At 42.7% G+C, this 18,017-nt stretch overlaps 1 protein-coding gene across 2 annotated transcripts in view; it reads left to right on the plus strand.

Moving 5' to 3' along the window:
* The window catches only part of STAB2 (stabilin 2), a 175,571-nt gene that overhangs the window by 32,862 nt on the left and 124,692 nt on the right, over nt 1-18,017 (plus strand). For both annotated transcript variants that reach the window (XM_047742543.1, XM_047742544.1), the window contains exons 6-8: nt 11,119-11,214; nt 16,281-16,406; nt 17,342-17,538. In XM_047742543.1, the coding sequence (XP_047598499.1) occupies nt 11,119-11,214; nt 16,281-16,406; nt 17,342-17,538 (419 nt within the window). The remainder of the gene's footprint in view (nt 1-11,118; nt 11,215-16,280; nt 16,407-17,341; nt 17,539-18,017) is intronic.

Here is an 18,017-nt window from a genome sequence, read left to right on the forward strand (position 1 = left end):
CTAGGACTTCTAGTACTATGTTGAATACCAGTGGTGATAGTGGACATCCGTGCCATGTTTCTGACCTTAGGAGAAAAGCTCTCTGTACTTCCCCATTGAGAATGATATTCACTGTGAGTTTTTCATAGATGGTTTTTACCATACTGAAGGATGTTCCCTCTATCCCTACACTGGGAAGAGTTTTGATCAAGAAAGGATGCCGTACTTTGTCAAATGCTTTTTCAGCATCTATTGAGAGTATCCTGTGGTTCTTGTTCTTTCTTTTAGTAATGTATTGTATCACATTGATTGATTTGTGGATGTTGAAACAACCTTGCAGCCCAGGAATAAATCCCACTAGGTCATGGTAAATAATCCTTTTCGTGTACTGTTGGATCCTATTGGCTAGTGTTTTGGTGAGAAATTTTACATCCATATTCATGAAGGATATTGGTCTATAATTCTCCTTTTTGATGGGGTCTTTGTCTGGTTTGGGGATCAAGGTAATGTGGGCCTCATAAAATGAGTTTGTAAGTTTTCCTTCCATTTCTATCTTTTGGAACAGTTTCAGGAGAATAGGTATTAATTCTTCTTTAAATGTTTGGTAGAATTCCCCTGGGAAGCCATCTGGCCCTGGGCTCTTGTTTCTTGGGAGATTTTGATGACTGCTTCAATCTTCTTACAGGTGATGGGTCTGTTCAGGCTTTCTATTTCTTCCTGGCTCATTTTTGTAGTTTATACGTCTCTAGGAATGCATCCATTTCTTCCAGATTATCAACTTTGCTGGCATATCAAAGTTGCTCATAATATGTCTGACCAGGGGTTTATCAATCTTATTAATTCTTTCAATGAGCCATATCCTGGTTTTGTTGATCTCCTCTACTGTTCTTTTGGTCTCTATTTCATTGATTTCTGCTCTGATCTTTATTATTTCTCTTCTCCTGCTGGGTTTAGGCTTTCCTTGCTGTTCTTTCTCCAGCTCCTTTAGTGGTAGGGTTAGGTTGTGTATTTGAGATCTTTCTTGTTTCATGAGAAAGGCTTGTATTGCTATATACTTTCCTCTCAGGACGGCCTTTGCTGCATCCCAAAGATTTTGAACAGTTGTGTTTACTTTTTCATTTGTTTCCATGAATTCTTTAATTCTTCTTTAATTTCCTGGTTGACCCATTCATTCTTTAGTAGGATGCTCGTTAGCCTCTACATATTTGAGTTCTTTCCAACTTTCCTCTTGTGATTGAGTTCAATTTTCAAAGCACTGTGATCTGAAAATGGGTCACAATGATCCCAATTTTTGGTACTGCCTGAGAGCTGATTTGTGACTCAGGATGTGATCTATTCTGGAGAATGTTCCATGGGCACTAGAGAAGAATGCGTATTCTGTTGCTCTGGGATGGAAAGTTCTGAATATATCTGTGAGGTCCATCTGGTCCAGTGTGTCATTTAAAGCCTTTATTTCCTTGTTGATCTTTTGCTTTGATGATCTGTCCATTTCAAGGGAGGTGTTAAATTCCCCTACTATTCTTGTATTATTGTTGATGTGTTTCTTTGATTTTGTTATTAAATTGTCCATATAGCTGGCTGTTCCCATGTTAGGGGCATAGATATTTAAAAATTGTTAGATCTTCTTGTTGGACAAACATTTTAGGTATGATATAGTGTCCTTCATTATCTCTTATTATAGTCTTTGGCTTACAATCTAATTTTTCTGAGATAAAGCTTGCCACCCCTGCTCCCTTTTGATGTCCATTAGCATAGTAAATTGTTTTCTACCTGCTTGCTTTAAATCTGGAGGTGTCTTTGAATTAAAAATTAGTTTCTTGCAGGCAGCGTATTGATGCGTCTTGTTTTTTTATCCATCCTGATACCCTGTGTCTTTTAATTGGGTCATTTAGCCCATTTACATTCAGTGTCACTATTGAAAGGCATGTATTTAGTGTCATTGTATTGCCTATAAGGTGACTATTAATGTATATTGTCTCTGTTCCTTTCTGGTCTGCTATTTTTGGCTCTCCTTTGCTTAGAGGACCCCTTTTAATATTTCCTGTAGGGCTGGTTTGGTGTTTGCCAATTCATTTAGTGTTTGTTTGTCCTGGAAGCCTTTTATCTCTCCTTCTATTTTTAATGACAGCCTAGCTGGATATAGTATTCTTAGCTGCATATTTTTCTTGTTTAGTGCTGAGTATATCATGCCAGTCTTTTCTGGCCTGCCAGGTTTCTGTGGCTAGGTCTGCTGCCAATCTAATATTTCTGCTGTTGTATATCTTTTGTCCTGAGCTGCTTTCATGATTTTCTCTTTGTCTCTGAAACTTGTAAGTTTTACTATTACATGATTGGGTATTGACCTATTTCTATTGATTTTGATGGGGGTTCTCCATGCCTCCTGGATTTTGATGTTTGCTTCCTTCCCCAAATTAGAGAAATTCTGTACTGCAATTTCCTCCAATATACCTCCTGCCCCTCTCTCTCTTTCTTCCTCTTCTGGAATCCCAATTATTCTAATATTGTTTCATCTTATGGTATCACTTATCTCTCGAATTCTCCCCTTGTGATCAAGTAGTTATCATTCTTTTTCTCAGCTTCTTTATTATCCATCATTTGGTCTTCTGTATCACTAATTTTCTCTTCTGCCTCATTTACACTAGCAGTAAGAGCCTCCACTTTTTGTTTTATTTTTTCAGTGTTCTAAGATTTATTGTTTATGTACCACCCCAGGGCTCCATGCAATACATGCCTTCCTTAATACCCACCACAAGGCTCACCCAATACCCCACCCCTCTCCCTTCCAAAATGCTCAGTTTGTTTCTCAGAGTCCACTGTCTCTCATGGTTCTTCTTCCCCTACAATTTCCCCTAATTCACTTTTACTTTCCATTTTTTACTGTACCTCATTAATAGCTTTTTTTACTCCAACTTGGTTAGATTATAGTTCTTTTATTTCTTCAGAAAGGGATTTTATTTCTCCAGAAAGGGATTATCTAGTAACTTCTGTGATTTTTTTCAAGCCCAGCTAAGATCTTTATAATCATCTTTCTGAACTCTAGTTCTGACATCTTACTAATGTCAGTAATGACTAGGTCCCCAACAGTCAGTATGGCTTCTTGTTGTTTTTTTTTTTTTAAAGATATATTTTTTTAAGATTTTATTTATTTATTTGACAGACAGAGATTACAAGTAGGCAGAGAGGCAGGCAGAGAGAGAGGAGGAAGCAGGCTCCCTGCTGAGCAGAGAGCCTGATGTGGGGCTCGATCCCAGGACTCTGAGATCATGACCTGAGCCAAAGGCAGAGGCTTTAACCCACTGAGCCACCCAGGCGCCCCCCCCCCCCTTTTTTTTGAGGCAAGTTTTTCCACCTTGTCATTTTATCCAGAGAAGAATAGGTGAATGAGAGGACAAAATGCCAAAAGGTTAACAATGACCCCAGGAAAATATACACTAACCAAATCAGAAGAGACCCAAAACTGGGGAGAGAAGAAAGGAAAATAAATATATATATATAAAATTAGGCTGGCGAATAGAACAGAGCCACACACTTGATTTGGGGTGTATTTTTGTCTGTTAGAAGAAATCGCCTCCAAAATTTTAAAGAAAGAAAGAAATATATGTATGTATGTATGTATGTACATACACACACACACATACATATATACATATACACACATACATGATGAAGGCATGGAATATGACTGTAAAGATGAAAATTTAAAAAGATTTTAAAAAATTGGGGCGCCTGGGTGGCTCAGTGGGTTAAGCCGCTGCCTTCGGCTCAGGTCATGATCTCAGGGTCCTGGGATCGAGCCCCGCATCGGGCTCTCTGCTCAGCAGGGAGCCTGCTTCCTCCTCTCTCTCTGCCTGCCTCTCTGCCTACTTGTGCTCTCTCTCTGTCAAATAAATAAATAAATAAATAAAGATTTTTAAAAATTGATAAGATAAGAAGTTGGTTAAAAAAAAAAAAAAGGAGAGAATGTGATCAGGCTGGAGAGTAGAACAAAGCCATACACTAGATTAGGGTATATTTTTGTCTGTTAGAAGAAACTCTATCCCAAAATTTTAAAGAAAGAAAAATATATATACAAAAAATAAGGTTAAATATAATGAAGGGTTAGAATATGACTATAAAAATGAAAATTGTAGGGGCACCTGGGTGGCTCAGTTGGTTAAGTGACTGCCTTCGGCTCAGGTCATGATCCTGGAGTCCTGGGATTGAGTCCACATCGGGCTCCCTGCTCGGCAGGGAGTCTGCTTCTCCCTCTGACCTCTCCCCTCTCATGTGCTCTCTCTCTCTCTCTCAAATAAATAAATAAAATCTTTGAGAAAAAAAATGAAAATTGTAAAATATTTTTAAATGAAAATTGCAAAATATTTTTAAATATTTTTAAAATATTTTTAAATAGTTTAAAGGTATTGATAAGATAAAATAGGTTAAAACAGGAAAGAGGAAATACTCAAAAAAATAGAAAAAGAAAAAATAATGAACATTTTAAAAATTTAACTTTGAAAGACCAAAGAATCATGGGAAAAATGCCATGAATTCTATTTGCCTTCCTCTAGCACTGGTGTTTTGCAGTTCTCATTGATCAGTAAACTTGGTCTTGGCTGTATGTTCTTGCTGATCTTCTAGGGGAAAGACCTGTTGCAGTGATGCTCAAATGTCTTTGCCTGAGGCAGAATTGCACCACCCTTGCCAGAGGCCAGGCTAAGTAATCTGTTCGGGTTTGCTCTTGGTCGCTTTTGTTCCCTGAACACTTTCCATACAGCTTTGGAGGACTAGAATGAAAATGGGGCCTCCCAAACTCTGGCCCCACAGGAGCAAAGATTTCAGAGCCCTACTCTTCAGTGCACCCTCAGAGAAAAGCAGTCAATCATTCCTGTCTCCCTGGCTACTGGCTGCACTCCAAGCTCATCCGGCCTGTGTTGAGTGTTTCTATCTCTGGCTCATGCCCCACTTGGAGTCTCCAAACCCAGCAGATTCCTGCAGCACACTCCTGCACCCCTCCTCCCAGAGAAGGAAGGTTCATCTCCCCAGATCTGCCACTTGTGGGGTCCCTGCTCAAAGAGCAGTCATCCGACTGTGCCTCAGATCATGGTTTAAGGTAACCCCAAACTGAAAGCCCCCTCCTCAGCTCTGTCTCTGCAGTCAGCCTCCCCACTCTGATACCTGGGAGCTCAGTCACTCAGGCACCCCCAGTGTTTCTGTGACCCTGCTGTCCTGAGACCACACAATCCCAACAAGGGCTCCACCCCCTTCTTAGCCTCTAGAGTGACATCCCTCAGTGGAGCAGACTTCTGAAAGTTCAGATTTTGTGCTCCACTGCTCTACCACTTGCCAAGATCTGGCCTCTGCCTGCGCAGTGTATTTTCCTGTATATTTCTTCAGATTCACTGCACATCCTACCTTCCAGAAAGTAGTCACTTTTCTGTTCATAGAATTGCTGCTATTCTCTCTTCAATCTCCTGTTGTATTTGTAGGTGTGCAGAGTGGTTTGATAACTATCTATCTGAATTCCTGGGACCAGACAAAATTTAGGTCTCCTATTCCTCTGCCATCTTGCTCCTCCTAGAAACCTAAATTTTACAGTAAGAAACCTAAATTGAGACTCAGAAGAGAAAACTCCAAGCTCCAGTTTCCAATCAGTAGAACTTTGGGATATGAGGGAATATCCTGACTCTGTACCATCCAAGGAGATGCCTAGTACTCGTGGCTGGACACCTGTGGCCACTGAGTACCTGAAATACAGATAGTGTGACTGAAGGACTGAATGTTAAGTCTCAGTTCATGTCACTTAATTTAAATTTAAATAGCCACATACAGCTGGTCTGCACCATATTGGAGAACAATCTCTAGAATGTAATGGTTAGGAGAGCAGGATTTGAAGTCAGACTTGCCTGAGTATGTGACCAACTTCACTTGCTTGTGACCTGGGGAAATCTAGTCAGCCTCTCTAAACCCTCGCCAACTGTAAAATAGGAATAATAATACCTGCCTGTGGGACTGACAATGTAGCAAAGCTCTGAGCAGCAGGTCATAAGCACTCACTCAATGGAAGCATATAGTCAGCGAGGACAAAAACAGTCCAGTGGTAACCAAACCGTGCATGGGTGGATGGATGGTTGGGTGAGTGGATGGATGGATGGTGGGTGGATGGTGGATGGTTGGTGGATGGTGGATAGACGGATGGATAGATGGACGGTGGATGGATGGATGGTGGATGGATGATGGATTGGATGATGGCTAGTAGATGGATGGATGGATGGATGGTGAATGGATGGGTGGTGGATGGGTAGATGGATGGTGGGTAGATGGATGGATGATGGGTAGATGGTGGATGGATGGATGGGTGGATGGATGGATGGTGGATGAATGGTTGGATGGATGGATGTATGGGTGGGTGGATGGTGGATGGATGGGTGGATGGATGGATTAATAGATGGTGGATGGATGGTTCAGTGATGGCTGATCTTTTCCATTAGCAAAGACGAGGGAAACTTGCAATCTTTTTCAGCTGGGCCTCCACTGGGTGTCAGTGTGGTTTCATCCAGTAAGGCACTGGTCCCACAGAGGTGGCAATTCTGCCTGTAAGTAGGACAGCTCTATTAGTTTCAGTTTATTTTTAACACTGACTTTAACTTGCTGCTGGAGCATTCTCCTACCCTGCTGTTGATTAGTTTAGAAATGATTTAAAGTTGCATTGGCCAAGAGTTTTTATCTCTGCTGCCAATGCCCTCACCTCCTCAGTGCCTCATTCCTGGTTAGAGCAGAATGTAAAGCCCACTGTTTCTGACATGACTCTCAAATCAGTCCCACAATTGTGTCTCATTAATAACAGTAGCTTGCATTTGCTGAGCACCCGCTGTGCATCAGGCAGTGTGCAAAGTTTGACAGGCATGATCTCTTTGGATCCTCACAACTCTGCAAGCTGGGTTCCTCATGTTATGGATAAAGAAGCAGAGAGGTTTCTCAAGGTCAAGCAGCTATTTTGGGAATATAAGCAGAATTAGACTCCAATATCTTACTCCAGAGCCTGGGCACCTGAACACTGCACTCTTCTTGCCCCTGATGAATATCCACCATGCATTAGACCCCCAGACAAACAATAAGATGCTAAAGAGGAGACAGATTAGCTTCCCAAGGAGCTGAAATGCAGGTGACAATTATGATCCAGGGTGTACAGCACACACAGGATGCTATGGGAACAGGAGAGGGAGCAGCTCCCTCTGCCAAGGGGCATAGCACTGGGGGCATTGGGCACTTTCCAGTACAGTGGCTGTGCCAGAACACAGAACACTGTCCCCCTGACCCAAATGGCCATAGTTTGGCCACCTTAAAGTCACACATCCCAAATATTTTTGTGTCTCTAGAGATTGTTGACACCAGTTCAACAAAGTCCAAGTGCTCTTTAAAAGACATCTCAGAATCCCTCCACAACTCATTTCTCCTTCCCAAGGACACTTTCTTGGCAATGGCTGGTGACCCTGAAATAGGTATCAGGTGTTCCCAAAGGCTGTCCATGCCAGGCCAGTTAATCCAGTACAGTGGCTGTACCAGAACACAGAACACAGGGAGCCTGGAGGGAAGTTCAGTGGCAAGGACAACTCTTAGTTAACATCGAAGTTGGGAACCAGGGCTGCGGTACAGTCACTTCCCTCTTCTGCCTCCTCATGCTCTTCCATCGGCTGCATGACCCTTAAGACCTTGAACCTCTGAGTCCAGCTCCCCACTACAGTGTGAGTCCTTGAATGTAGGCATTGTGAGCTACTCATATTCATATACCCAGTGCCTCCTATAGTGACTGCCACTAGGGAGGAACTGAGTAGATATTTTTGTAATTGAGTTGAATTGACCCCTCTCTACTGAAAGTTAGTACACCCTCTCCACACACCTGTTACCTCCATGACCAATCTGGCCTCTCTCTGGAGCTCCTGTTCCAACAGCTACACCCATAAGTGAACATCAAAGTGCTTTGTTAAAATAGAAAGAATGGCAAGTCCATTTCTGAAGTGAGGATGACAATTACAAATCCAATTTAAGTTTTGATGTTATTTTTATGAATACTTGAGTTGGATGTCTCCCACATTTCATACGTAACACAGGGTTCATGAGCTCTACCTCACAGAGTGCAGTGAGCATCCCAGGAGACAATGTGTGTAAAACATGTGGCAAAATGCCTGATGGATAGTAAGTGCTCAGTAAATGGAAATGCAGAGCCAATGCTAGGGTGAGGTGAAGGAGAGACCTGCTTCATGTGCCAAATTTAAGGAGGCATCAAAAACTCAGTAATCAAGATAAGTCATTTCATTTCTTAGTCAAGACCCCTATAACAAAGGGCCACAAAGGGGTGGCTTCAAAAACAAGAATTTAGGGTCTCCGTTCTGGACACTAGGAATCCAAAAGCAGTATGTCAGTAGGGCCGTGCTCTTTCTGAGTGCTCTGGGAGAGGGTGCTTCCATCCCTCAAAACTTCTGGTCGGGCAGGCGTCCTGGGGCTTGAGGGGCACTGCTGCCACCTGTGCATGGCTGACTTGTCCTCGTGTCTGTGTCCTCTCCTCTTCTTAGAAGGACCACTCATATTGGGTGAAGGCCCCCACAGGACCTCAATGTAACCAATCACATCTGCAGTGCCTCTGTTTCCAAATAAGGTGACTCTGAGAGACAGAGCGTTAGCACTTCAATGGATCCTTCTGAGGTACCAAATTCAACCCATGACAATCATATTTTTAAATTCTTGAACAAAACATCCAAATTTCAAAGAAAGGCAGGATCCAACTCTGCACTGGAGCCACCTCACCTCATTCTGTCTGCCCTCTCCCCTGCCTCCCCGCAACTCTCCCTGTATCCTGCCTCCCCCTTCTCATCTTAATCCTGACCCTGTAGGATGCTGTCTTGATTGATAATGTACTTGTGCTGTTGGGGGTGCTGTGATAAAGCAACAGAAGAGATGTTGTAGGGAAATACAGGGAGGAGGGAGGCTCCCAAGGGATTCTGGTATAATAGAGGAGAAAACTCTATAGATGGAGAAAGAAAAAATACAGCCCTGCCTGCTGTTGACCAGCAGCCAGGCTCACTGCTCCCAGCTAGGCAGTGACGCTGCCCTGCAGAGCAGACAATTTCACAGGGTATCACCATCGATGACTTGCTGTATCCATGCTGGAATAAGACAAAAACTAGGCCACTGCAGTATCACGTCTGGATAGAGAAATAAATGATGACAGTGGGCAACTGGAAAAATAACGCAGCAGCTACCTCTTCTGGCCACCACGAGCAGCTCTACTGCTCACCTTTCGAGACCACCCAAACCCCCACCTCTGTGCTGCCAGCTCGGAGGTCCCAGCACAGAAGCTGCTCCTCTGGGCTCCAGCAGCACCTTCTTTGTACCTCGCCCACTATCACCACCTACTGTAATGACCTATTTTGTCTATGCCTGAGAGTCTACTACCACCAGTGGTCAAACAGTCTGCAGCAAGGGTCAGCAGTCATGACAGAAGTAGCAGAGTCACTCATGGATTTCCATTGGCGTGCAGAAGGGAGCACAGGGGAGGCAAAGTCACAGAAGTGTACAGTGCAGGAGCGTGTCTCTCCCAGGCCAGCCCCACCCAGCTATTCCTGACCAGCTCCCATCACCATTGATCTATCACATCCTGGCATTCATCACACTGCATTGTGATGGGCTGCATTCTGCAATTAGACATAGAGGGCACAGACTTCATCCTGTTTCTCTTTAGGTCATTAATACCAAGCACAGCAACCTGAGCATGAGAAATATCCAATATGTGTTTGGAAGGAAGGAAGGTAAACTAATGAGTCATCCCCTGTGCTTAGAACCTAAGATGTTTAAAATGAAGTGATGGAAAATGAAAAGTAAAAAAGTTGGAATCACATTGGATGGAACCTTGTTTGCCAAGGAGAGGGATTTAGATTTCATTTGGTCAGCAATTCATGGTCACTGAGGTATTTGGGGGAAAACCACCTGCCATTACTGGTCAAACGAAATGGATGGAACAGAGAAGTGAGAACTTGGACACCAAGTCCAGATAAAATGCTACTGCAATAGTCCAGGCAAAACATGGCAATCATCTGAAGAACAGTTCTGATAGATACAAAGATCAGGGGATCAAAGTGGGACATATAACAAAGATTTCAAAAGATTTGATGTCTTACTAGATGTTTGGAATACTTCCTTAATCCTTGCTTTGCCAATATTTGGTTAGGTTTTTAAGCAACAAATCTTAATTATGTTTCACTTGAGTTAATATTAAATTGGCTGACATGCACTGAACATATGTGGTGGGCAGAAGAATGTCCCTGAAAAGAAGTCCATACCCTCAGCCCTGGAACTTTTAAATATGTTAGGCTATATGACAAAGGAGAATTAAGGTAATTAAACTAAGATAATAAATCTATATTGTTTTACATCACAATTAAGTCGCAGCAATTTTTTACAGCAGGAGAAGGAAACCAATACAATATGTTGCACAAAGGGCTGTGCCAACGGTGCTGGTGACCCAGCCAGATTACAAATCTTGCTGCAAGTGAGCTGCAGACTGAGTGCTAAAGAATTGACCATTTATTTCAAATACCTTTCACTTGTCATTCCTGAAATGACCTCTCAGTGGTCTAAAAAGCTATCTATTTCAAGCTAAAAGATAAGGCATAGTTATTCTCTGCCTTTTCAAATTTCTCTTTTGTACTTGAAGGTCCCCATCATTCAGGAAGCAGGATTTATCCCAACAGACAGTTGATCCCTACCACCAACAGTGATTGAGTCAGTGGTAGCTTTTCTCTATAAAACATGACCAGTGTATAAAAAACATTAAGTTAATTCCCTTCTTGAGACATCCAATGATGAAGTAACTAGTTTAAAAGTAGAGAAAAGCACTCCAATGCACTCCACCATACCACTATATTATCTCATCCAGCTATAGAAATCCCAGGAGCAGGTATCACTATCCTCATGTTATACATAAATAAATTGGAGCTAATAGAAGGAAAATGAAGCCAAGATCCAAACCAGGGTCTCAAGGACTTGACGCCCTTGGCTCTTCCCATATCCTTATACAAATGAAAACTCTCTCAAAGCATTACTCCTCCAGAATCTCCAGAAATCTATATCAGATAATGAAAAAAAATCCCCATTTTCTGTCTGCAGTGTGCAGCTGTGTGCACGGAGTGTGCAACAGTGGGATAGATGGTGACGGAAGCTGTGAATGCTACTCTGCGTACACTGGCCCCAACTGTGACAAGCGTAAGTCCTGCCAGCTTCCTTAATGCCCTGCCAGACCAGATAGGCACAGACGGATGCCTTTCGACTTTGTGCTCACATACCGGGGCTCTGCATGGGTGATGCACCACTGAATGTTTTCCTGGGAGAAAACCAAAAATTAAAAAGAGAGGAAAAGGAAAGGAGAAGATGGGAAGGAAGGAGGGGGGAGGGACACGGATGGAAGGGGAGGAAAGGGAAGGGTAGAGATGGTATAGAAGAGGAAGTTATGGGAGATTTGGGAGCGATATACTGACATAGGTATGACTTAAGAAGGTCAAGCTGGCAGCAGTGCGAAGGACTGAATAAAGAAAGCTGGAAAACCAGCTGAGGCCATGGCAACAAGTCAGCCGTGCAATAAGGAAGACAACCATGTTCTCAAGTTCATGCCTCAAGTACAGAACACACGCACAGGAAATGAAGGTTCACTAAGTCTAAGTGAGTCACCATAGGTCACAAAACTACCAAATAGAAGACTGGGACTCAAATCATTTGAAATTCTTTAAATGCTCTATCCCACAGGGTCCAAGCATGAGATAGGGACCACAGAGTGATTGAAACAAGGAAAGCTTAATAGAAAGAATTAGTAAGCTATGACAGGAGAGTGGCTATAAAAGCACAAAGTGAATTCTAGGGCTGCTGGAGTATAACAGAGGAAATTTGGAAAGGGGTGGTTATCCCCCAGGCTGAGTTCAAACCTTGTTGGAGAAGGTATGGTGGCCGGCCACTGGGTAGAGCAGAATTTTGCTGGTTTGCCCAAGCCAGCATGGGACCACACTCATCCGACAGGCAGGCAAAAAGGCTCCAGGACACAGATGAGCCCAGGCTGCTGAGCAAACACACAGAGGAAGCCAGAGTGCTGGGGTGCCAAACTCAGAGTGTGCAACGTCTGTGTGTGAAAAGGGCTGTGGGAAGGTGGCCACCGGGTCCCGGCTGAGGATGCAAGGTAACCAATAGACCATGCACTCTGAATGATGGCTGAAGCAGTGTCCTCACACACCCACACCACTGACAGACTATATGGCAGTGGCAAGCACACACAGCAGAAACAGAACCCTGACAAAGGAAGCAAGGAGAGGAGCCCCCCTTTTCCTGCAGTGTCCCCTAGAATCCCCCTACCAGCCAAGCTTCGTATATCACTATAAAGGAGAAATAGAATCCAGTCCATTATCAAAGAGCGGGTAATGAAGGGTGAATCTGGAGCCAGCCATTAAGAAACTGTGCATAAACAATGAATCTTGGAACACTGAAAAAATTAAATTTAATTTTTTTTAAAAAAACTGGACATTCTTCCTGTGACACTAGCCTCGCTCAACTTATCCTCTGGATTTTACTCTTCTGATCTGTAAAATGAAGGGACTGGACAAGGTTCAAATGCAACAAATTCAAACTCATTTCATAGAAAGTCACTATGGGGCTATGCACAGTATGGAGGATGAATAAAACACAGCCTTTGTCCTGTGGAGGAGACAAGCATGCAAGTGAGTGATTCAAATCAACAGCCAAATGAGACTCAGGGGGATAGAATAACCCCTTCTGGAGACTTCAGTCAGCCTCCTTTCCTGGCCACTCCCATCATTGCCCAGGGGACTCCTGAGCAAAGACCTTTTTAATAAGACAGTAAACCCAGCCCAGAAACCACCCTAGTGGAGAACACAGGCAGATTTGCCTCCTAATGACAAAATAATTCTGCTGAGTCAAGAGAGAAACAATAGGCCGGTATGAAATACTTGCAACCCACACGGCAGGGAAGTTGTCATAATAATATGAACCCGATTTTAAAATTTGCCAAAGAGCTGCTACTTCCCAGGAGGAGAAATAAAAATTAGGCAACAAGCATAGAAAAGGTGCATGACCCATGCAGAAATCCCAATGAATCACAGATAAATTTAAAACCATAACAAAGTAATATTTTAAGAGGTTTGGAGGTTTGGTTGTGGTTTGGTTTGGTTTGGTTTGGGGTTTGTTTTTGCTCACTATGTTACACAGATTGCAAAGATAGATAATATCTACCTGTGGGTAGGAGAAAAGTTACAGTACAGTCAATGGGGAGATGAAGTGCTACAACCTATGAGGGAAATTTATCTATTAAATTTTTTGAAGTACACTTACAGTGTGTTGCCATAGCCCCAATTCTAGGAATTTACCTGGAGAAAAAGAGAGGCAGGCACTGGTAGGTAAAAATAAATGTACAAAGAAATCCATGTATTGTTTGTAAGAATAACATGAGCTAGAACAACTTGAATGTCCATCCGCTGGAAATCGTTGCATGAACTGTGGTACCTCCTACTCTAGTTAGGATAACGCTAGCTGCTGCGAGAAGCAAATACAAAAATCCAATGGCTTAACACCATTGTACCAAGGCATCCCAAGCTACCACATTAAACTCACAGGACTGTTATGGGATATTTTAAACTTTTGAGGGAGACAGTGATGCATCTAGGTTGAATTAGCTTGAGTTGCTAGCTTGAGTTAGTTCACAATTTCAACATTAGGTAGCACTAGATCCCTTCTAATGATACCATCTTTACAAAACTGTGTTTTCAGTGCTTGCTAAGATAAAAAGCAAGTATCATACAAAAAATCTTTCAGAATGGAATGAGGGTGGTAGTCTCCAATCTGATTCCAAGGTTGGAGAAGTTGGGCCATGTCCAAAAAACTCACACATTCCACTTATTAGTAAATGTGGTTATTTAAAAATAAAATAAGAATATTTCTCTTTATACTAACCACATTACTTTTTCAAATGGTTACTGAGTTCTCATGAGACACTTACTGAATTCTTCGGTTCCAACAACTTAATAAATGGACCTGGTAGATATTTCTTTTAGACTGGGATACCATGAAAACATTAAGACACTAAACCAATGACCCGAGAATTTGGGGAACCTCCAGCTTAATGTAACAGAGGTGTAATTCTTACTCATGTATAGTCCTGTGTGGGTGTTTGTGGCTGACACCAGCTTCCCGCCACATGGTGGTTAGGGATCCAGATCTTTCTATTTTGTGCCTCTGTCATTCCGTAGCAGCTCAGACTGTTCTGTTTTGAGCCATGGAAGGAAGAAGAGAGGTTGGAGAAGCCCCTGCTTATGAAATCTGGAATGACACATCCAACTTACTCTCAATATCCCACCAATGAAAAGTAGTCATGTGACCCCACCTAGATGCAAAGATGGTTTGGAATGTAATCCTTGAAAGGGCAGCCACTTTCTGGAAAGAGTTGTGGGGGGACATTCTCTACAAATGTTTGGTTCAACTGGCCACTGTTGGGGATAATTCTCCTTGAGTATCTCGTATTTGAACACCTCTTGAGGGCAGCTCACTGACTGCTCTTTGTTCCAACATCTTTTCAGGGATGTTGGTATTGCAAATAGCCTTGGAAGGCTTGGGAACAAAGTGTAGGCATGCATACTGCCTGCTCGAGGTATCAATGGATTACCTTTCAGCTCAAAATTCATCCTTTTTGTCTGCTCTGTGAAAAATGGAGGGGAATTTGTAAATATATCTCATTTGCCAGCCCAACAGGTAAAAGATGATGCATAGAGGGTGCTGAAGGGACACTGAGGAAGGAAGGGTTTTCTCTTCCTGTTTCTGCTATCGCTCACTCACGAGGGCCCCCACAGAACTTGGGTTTTCTCCACTGTTCAGCCCTCCAGTTTTCCCAGTGCTAGGTCCCTGCAGGACTCGGCTTCCTCCAGTGTTTGTCTACTATGTACCTTGACTAATGCTTGAGTCAGGCGGCGGTTTCAGGGCCAGGAGCCCCGGACAGCACAGGCCTGTGCCCCACCACACAGAGATGCGCTTGCCCTTTGGTATGCCGTCTCTTCAGGGCCATGTGTGCCAAGGGCCCTGCAAGGCTGACCATCTGGAGAGCCAGCCACGTCCCCTCTCTCCCACATGGCTGGCCCCTGAAGCCGCCCTGGCCCCAGCCACATGCAGAAGTATGCTGCCTTTCCGAGGGAGTAGCTTCTCAGCTTCTGGCTCTGGCAGCACTCAGCGGCAAGCAGCTTCCCCAGGCACCAAATGAACCCTGAGGCTTGGCACCTGCTTGTGGATGACCTTCCCTGGAGCCCTAAGGGGAAGATTTCCAGCAAGTCTCACCACCACGGCACCTCAGCGCTTTCTCCACCACTTAGTGACCAAGCCCTGCCCTTGTCCAGTGACACCTGGGTCTCAGTCCTGGAGAGAGGAAGGCTCTACCTTGGGTGCTTATTTCAACCCTGGTGGAATGGTCACTATTGCTTCATTCTTTAGAACTCTTTTTAACTCTTGAATTTTCTGCTGATAATTCTTTACATGAAAACATTCCCTATTCAAATAATTGTGTGGTATTGTCTCTTGCCTGGGCCCTAAATAATATATTGCCTATTATTTAAAAAAAAAAAAAAAAAAAAAAAAAACTTAGGTTCCCTAAAATCGGGTCTCCTCCCCTGTAATGCAATCCAGTGTAGCCTCTATCTGCATTGTCCCAGGGTACTTGGGGCTTGGAAGAACTGGTGCAAAAATGCTACCACTCTGGCTACTACTCTTGATGTGAGTAATAAATTGTCCTTCACCTCTGACCCAGGAGTCTCATAGCTTCTACCAGCATCTGTGGAACTGTATTAGCCTAACTTCTTAGCTTTGCACATTGGATAACATGTCAGTTCCTTGTTTTTGACAACCATCTGTGCCCCCCAGATGATGAAGTGCTATGCAGTTATTAGAGATTAAAATGGATCTTTAAAAAACCTCCATAATATATTGTTAAATTAAAAATCAAGTTGCTAAATATCATCACAGGATTCTATTTTGGTTTAAAAAAAATCACCTAAATAAATTTGTACATGAATGTAGTAGATTGGCTGTTGGTATTGTTTACTTTGGGAGTGAAATGGAAGAATGAGAATGAGAAAACAGTTAATTTTTACTTTATAGATTCTGTGTTTTTCAAATTGTCACAGTGAGTCTTTTTTAATTATTTTTTTAATCACAAAGAACACTGCATTGGTTGAATTTTTTGGAATCAGTTATTCTACTAATGTGGGTATCTCAACAATCTTCCTTTGCAGCCATCCCTCAATGTGCAGCCTTACTCTGCCCCGAAAATTCGAGATGCTCACCTTCCAGCCAAGATGAAACGAAACTGGAATGCAAATGCCTTCCCAATTACCGAGGCGACGGCCACTACTGCGAGCGTGAGTCGAATTTAGATCCTGCTAGCTCATTAATTGAGATGTTTAAGTTACTCAACGGAAAAAAAAAAAACCCTCACAACCTCTCTAATATTAACACAATGGCACTTCTATTTTTCTCTGTGTTAAGTTGAATGAAATATATAACAAGTGCTGAGCACATGCTCATCCATGATAGCTTTTCAATAAATGGCAATCTCTCCTTCTATCATCAAAGCACATAAATAGATTTCTGCACATAGTTTTATATCAACTGTACTGATGTTAGGACAAAATACAGTCTGTCTTTCTCTCCTTTCCTTTCCTTTCTTTTTTTTAACTTAAATTCCATTAGCAAAGGAATAGCACATCATTAGTTTTTGATATAATGTTCAGTGATTCGTTGGTTGAATTAAAGACAGCACATGGCATGATGAGCACTGGCTTTTATATTTTCCTTCCTTTCCATGCTGATTTGCTTTGTGAGAGATTGTGTTGTGTATTGACATGAACTCTGGAGGTAGACTGCCAGCATTCAAATCCCAGATCATCTTATTACTAAATATAAGACCTTGGGCACGTTCTTTAACTTGCTTGTGCCTCCATTTTCCTATCTATCAAATGGGGATAATAAAGGCTCCTACCTTACAGAGTTGTTGTAAGGATTAACTGAGTTAATATATGGCAAATGCTTAGACAAGGCCAGTACCTATTATAAATACCACAAGCATTAGTGCTTTCTTTCATGCTATTTTATATTTAAATCCACACAAGTGTGTGGATTTATATCTATCAATATAATATTTATAGCTATAATCTCTGACAGCCATATATAAATCTGTTCAACAGGTGAGGGGCATCAGGTGTGATAAGATGAACTGTATCTTACTCTCCCTCTTAAAACTATCCAATTTCCTGTGCAACTTTGATGAGCTCATACCCTGTCATTCCCTTTCAAGCCATCAATCCATGTTTACAAGCAATCTGCCATCCTCATGCTCATTGCACGTACCTGGGACCAAATCGGCACAGTTGCACATGCCAAGAAGGCTACCACGGGGATGGCCAAGTGTGCTTACCAGTAGACCCCTGCCAGACTCACTATGGAAATTGCCCTACAGAGTCTACAGTGTGCATATATGACGGGCCCGGACAGGTGAGAACATGAGGCATGGGACTAGGGTGTCTAGAAGTAGGACAGCCCACCAAAGCTAAAACCATGCCATGGGTATCACTTGTCTTCTAGGTTCTCCCACTTTTCCCTTTCAATGCTCAGCTTGGGGTTCCTCTCCCATTAGACCTCCCTGTGCTCAGAGCTAACCTCAATGTGTCCCCTCCCCAGTCCATCCTCTGAACTCACACTTTCCCAGCACCCCCAGGGAAAACTAACTGTCCTACATTCTCTTATATCCTGCTCCTCAATGGCAATTGACAAAATATATACACAACTCAAATCAGATTAACAAATTAACTATTAACCATGTCTTGGGTGAATATGTCATCGACTTTCACCTACAATCCTCTATTCTCTTTCATATCCTTTCAAGGTGAGAGAGGACTCTTAGAACAAAAAATATTCTGTCCCAAAGAGAGGAGCCCTGATAAAATGTCAGGCAACCCTGACAGGTAGTAGGG

The sequence above is a fragment of the Lutra lutra genome, chromosome 8 (genome assembly GCF_902655055.1).
Source record: "Lutra lutra chromosome 8, mLutLut1.2, whole genome shotgun sequence".
Lineage (NCBI taxonomy): Eukaryota > Metazoa > Chordata > Mammalia > Carnivora > Mustelidae > Lutra > Lutra lutra.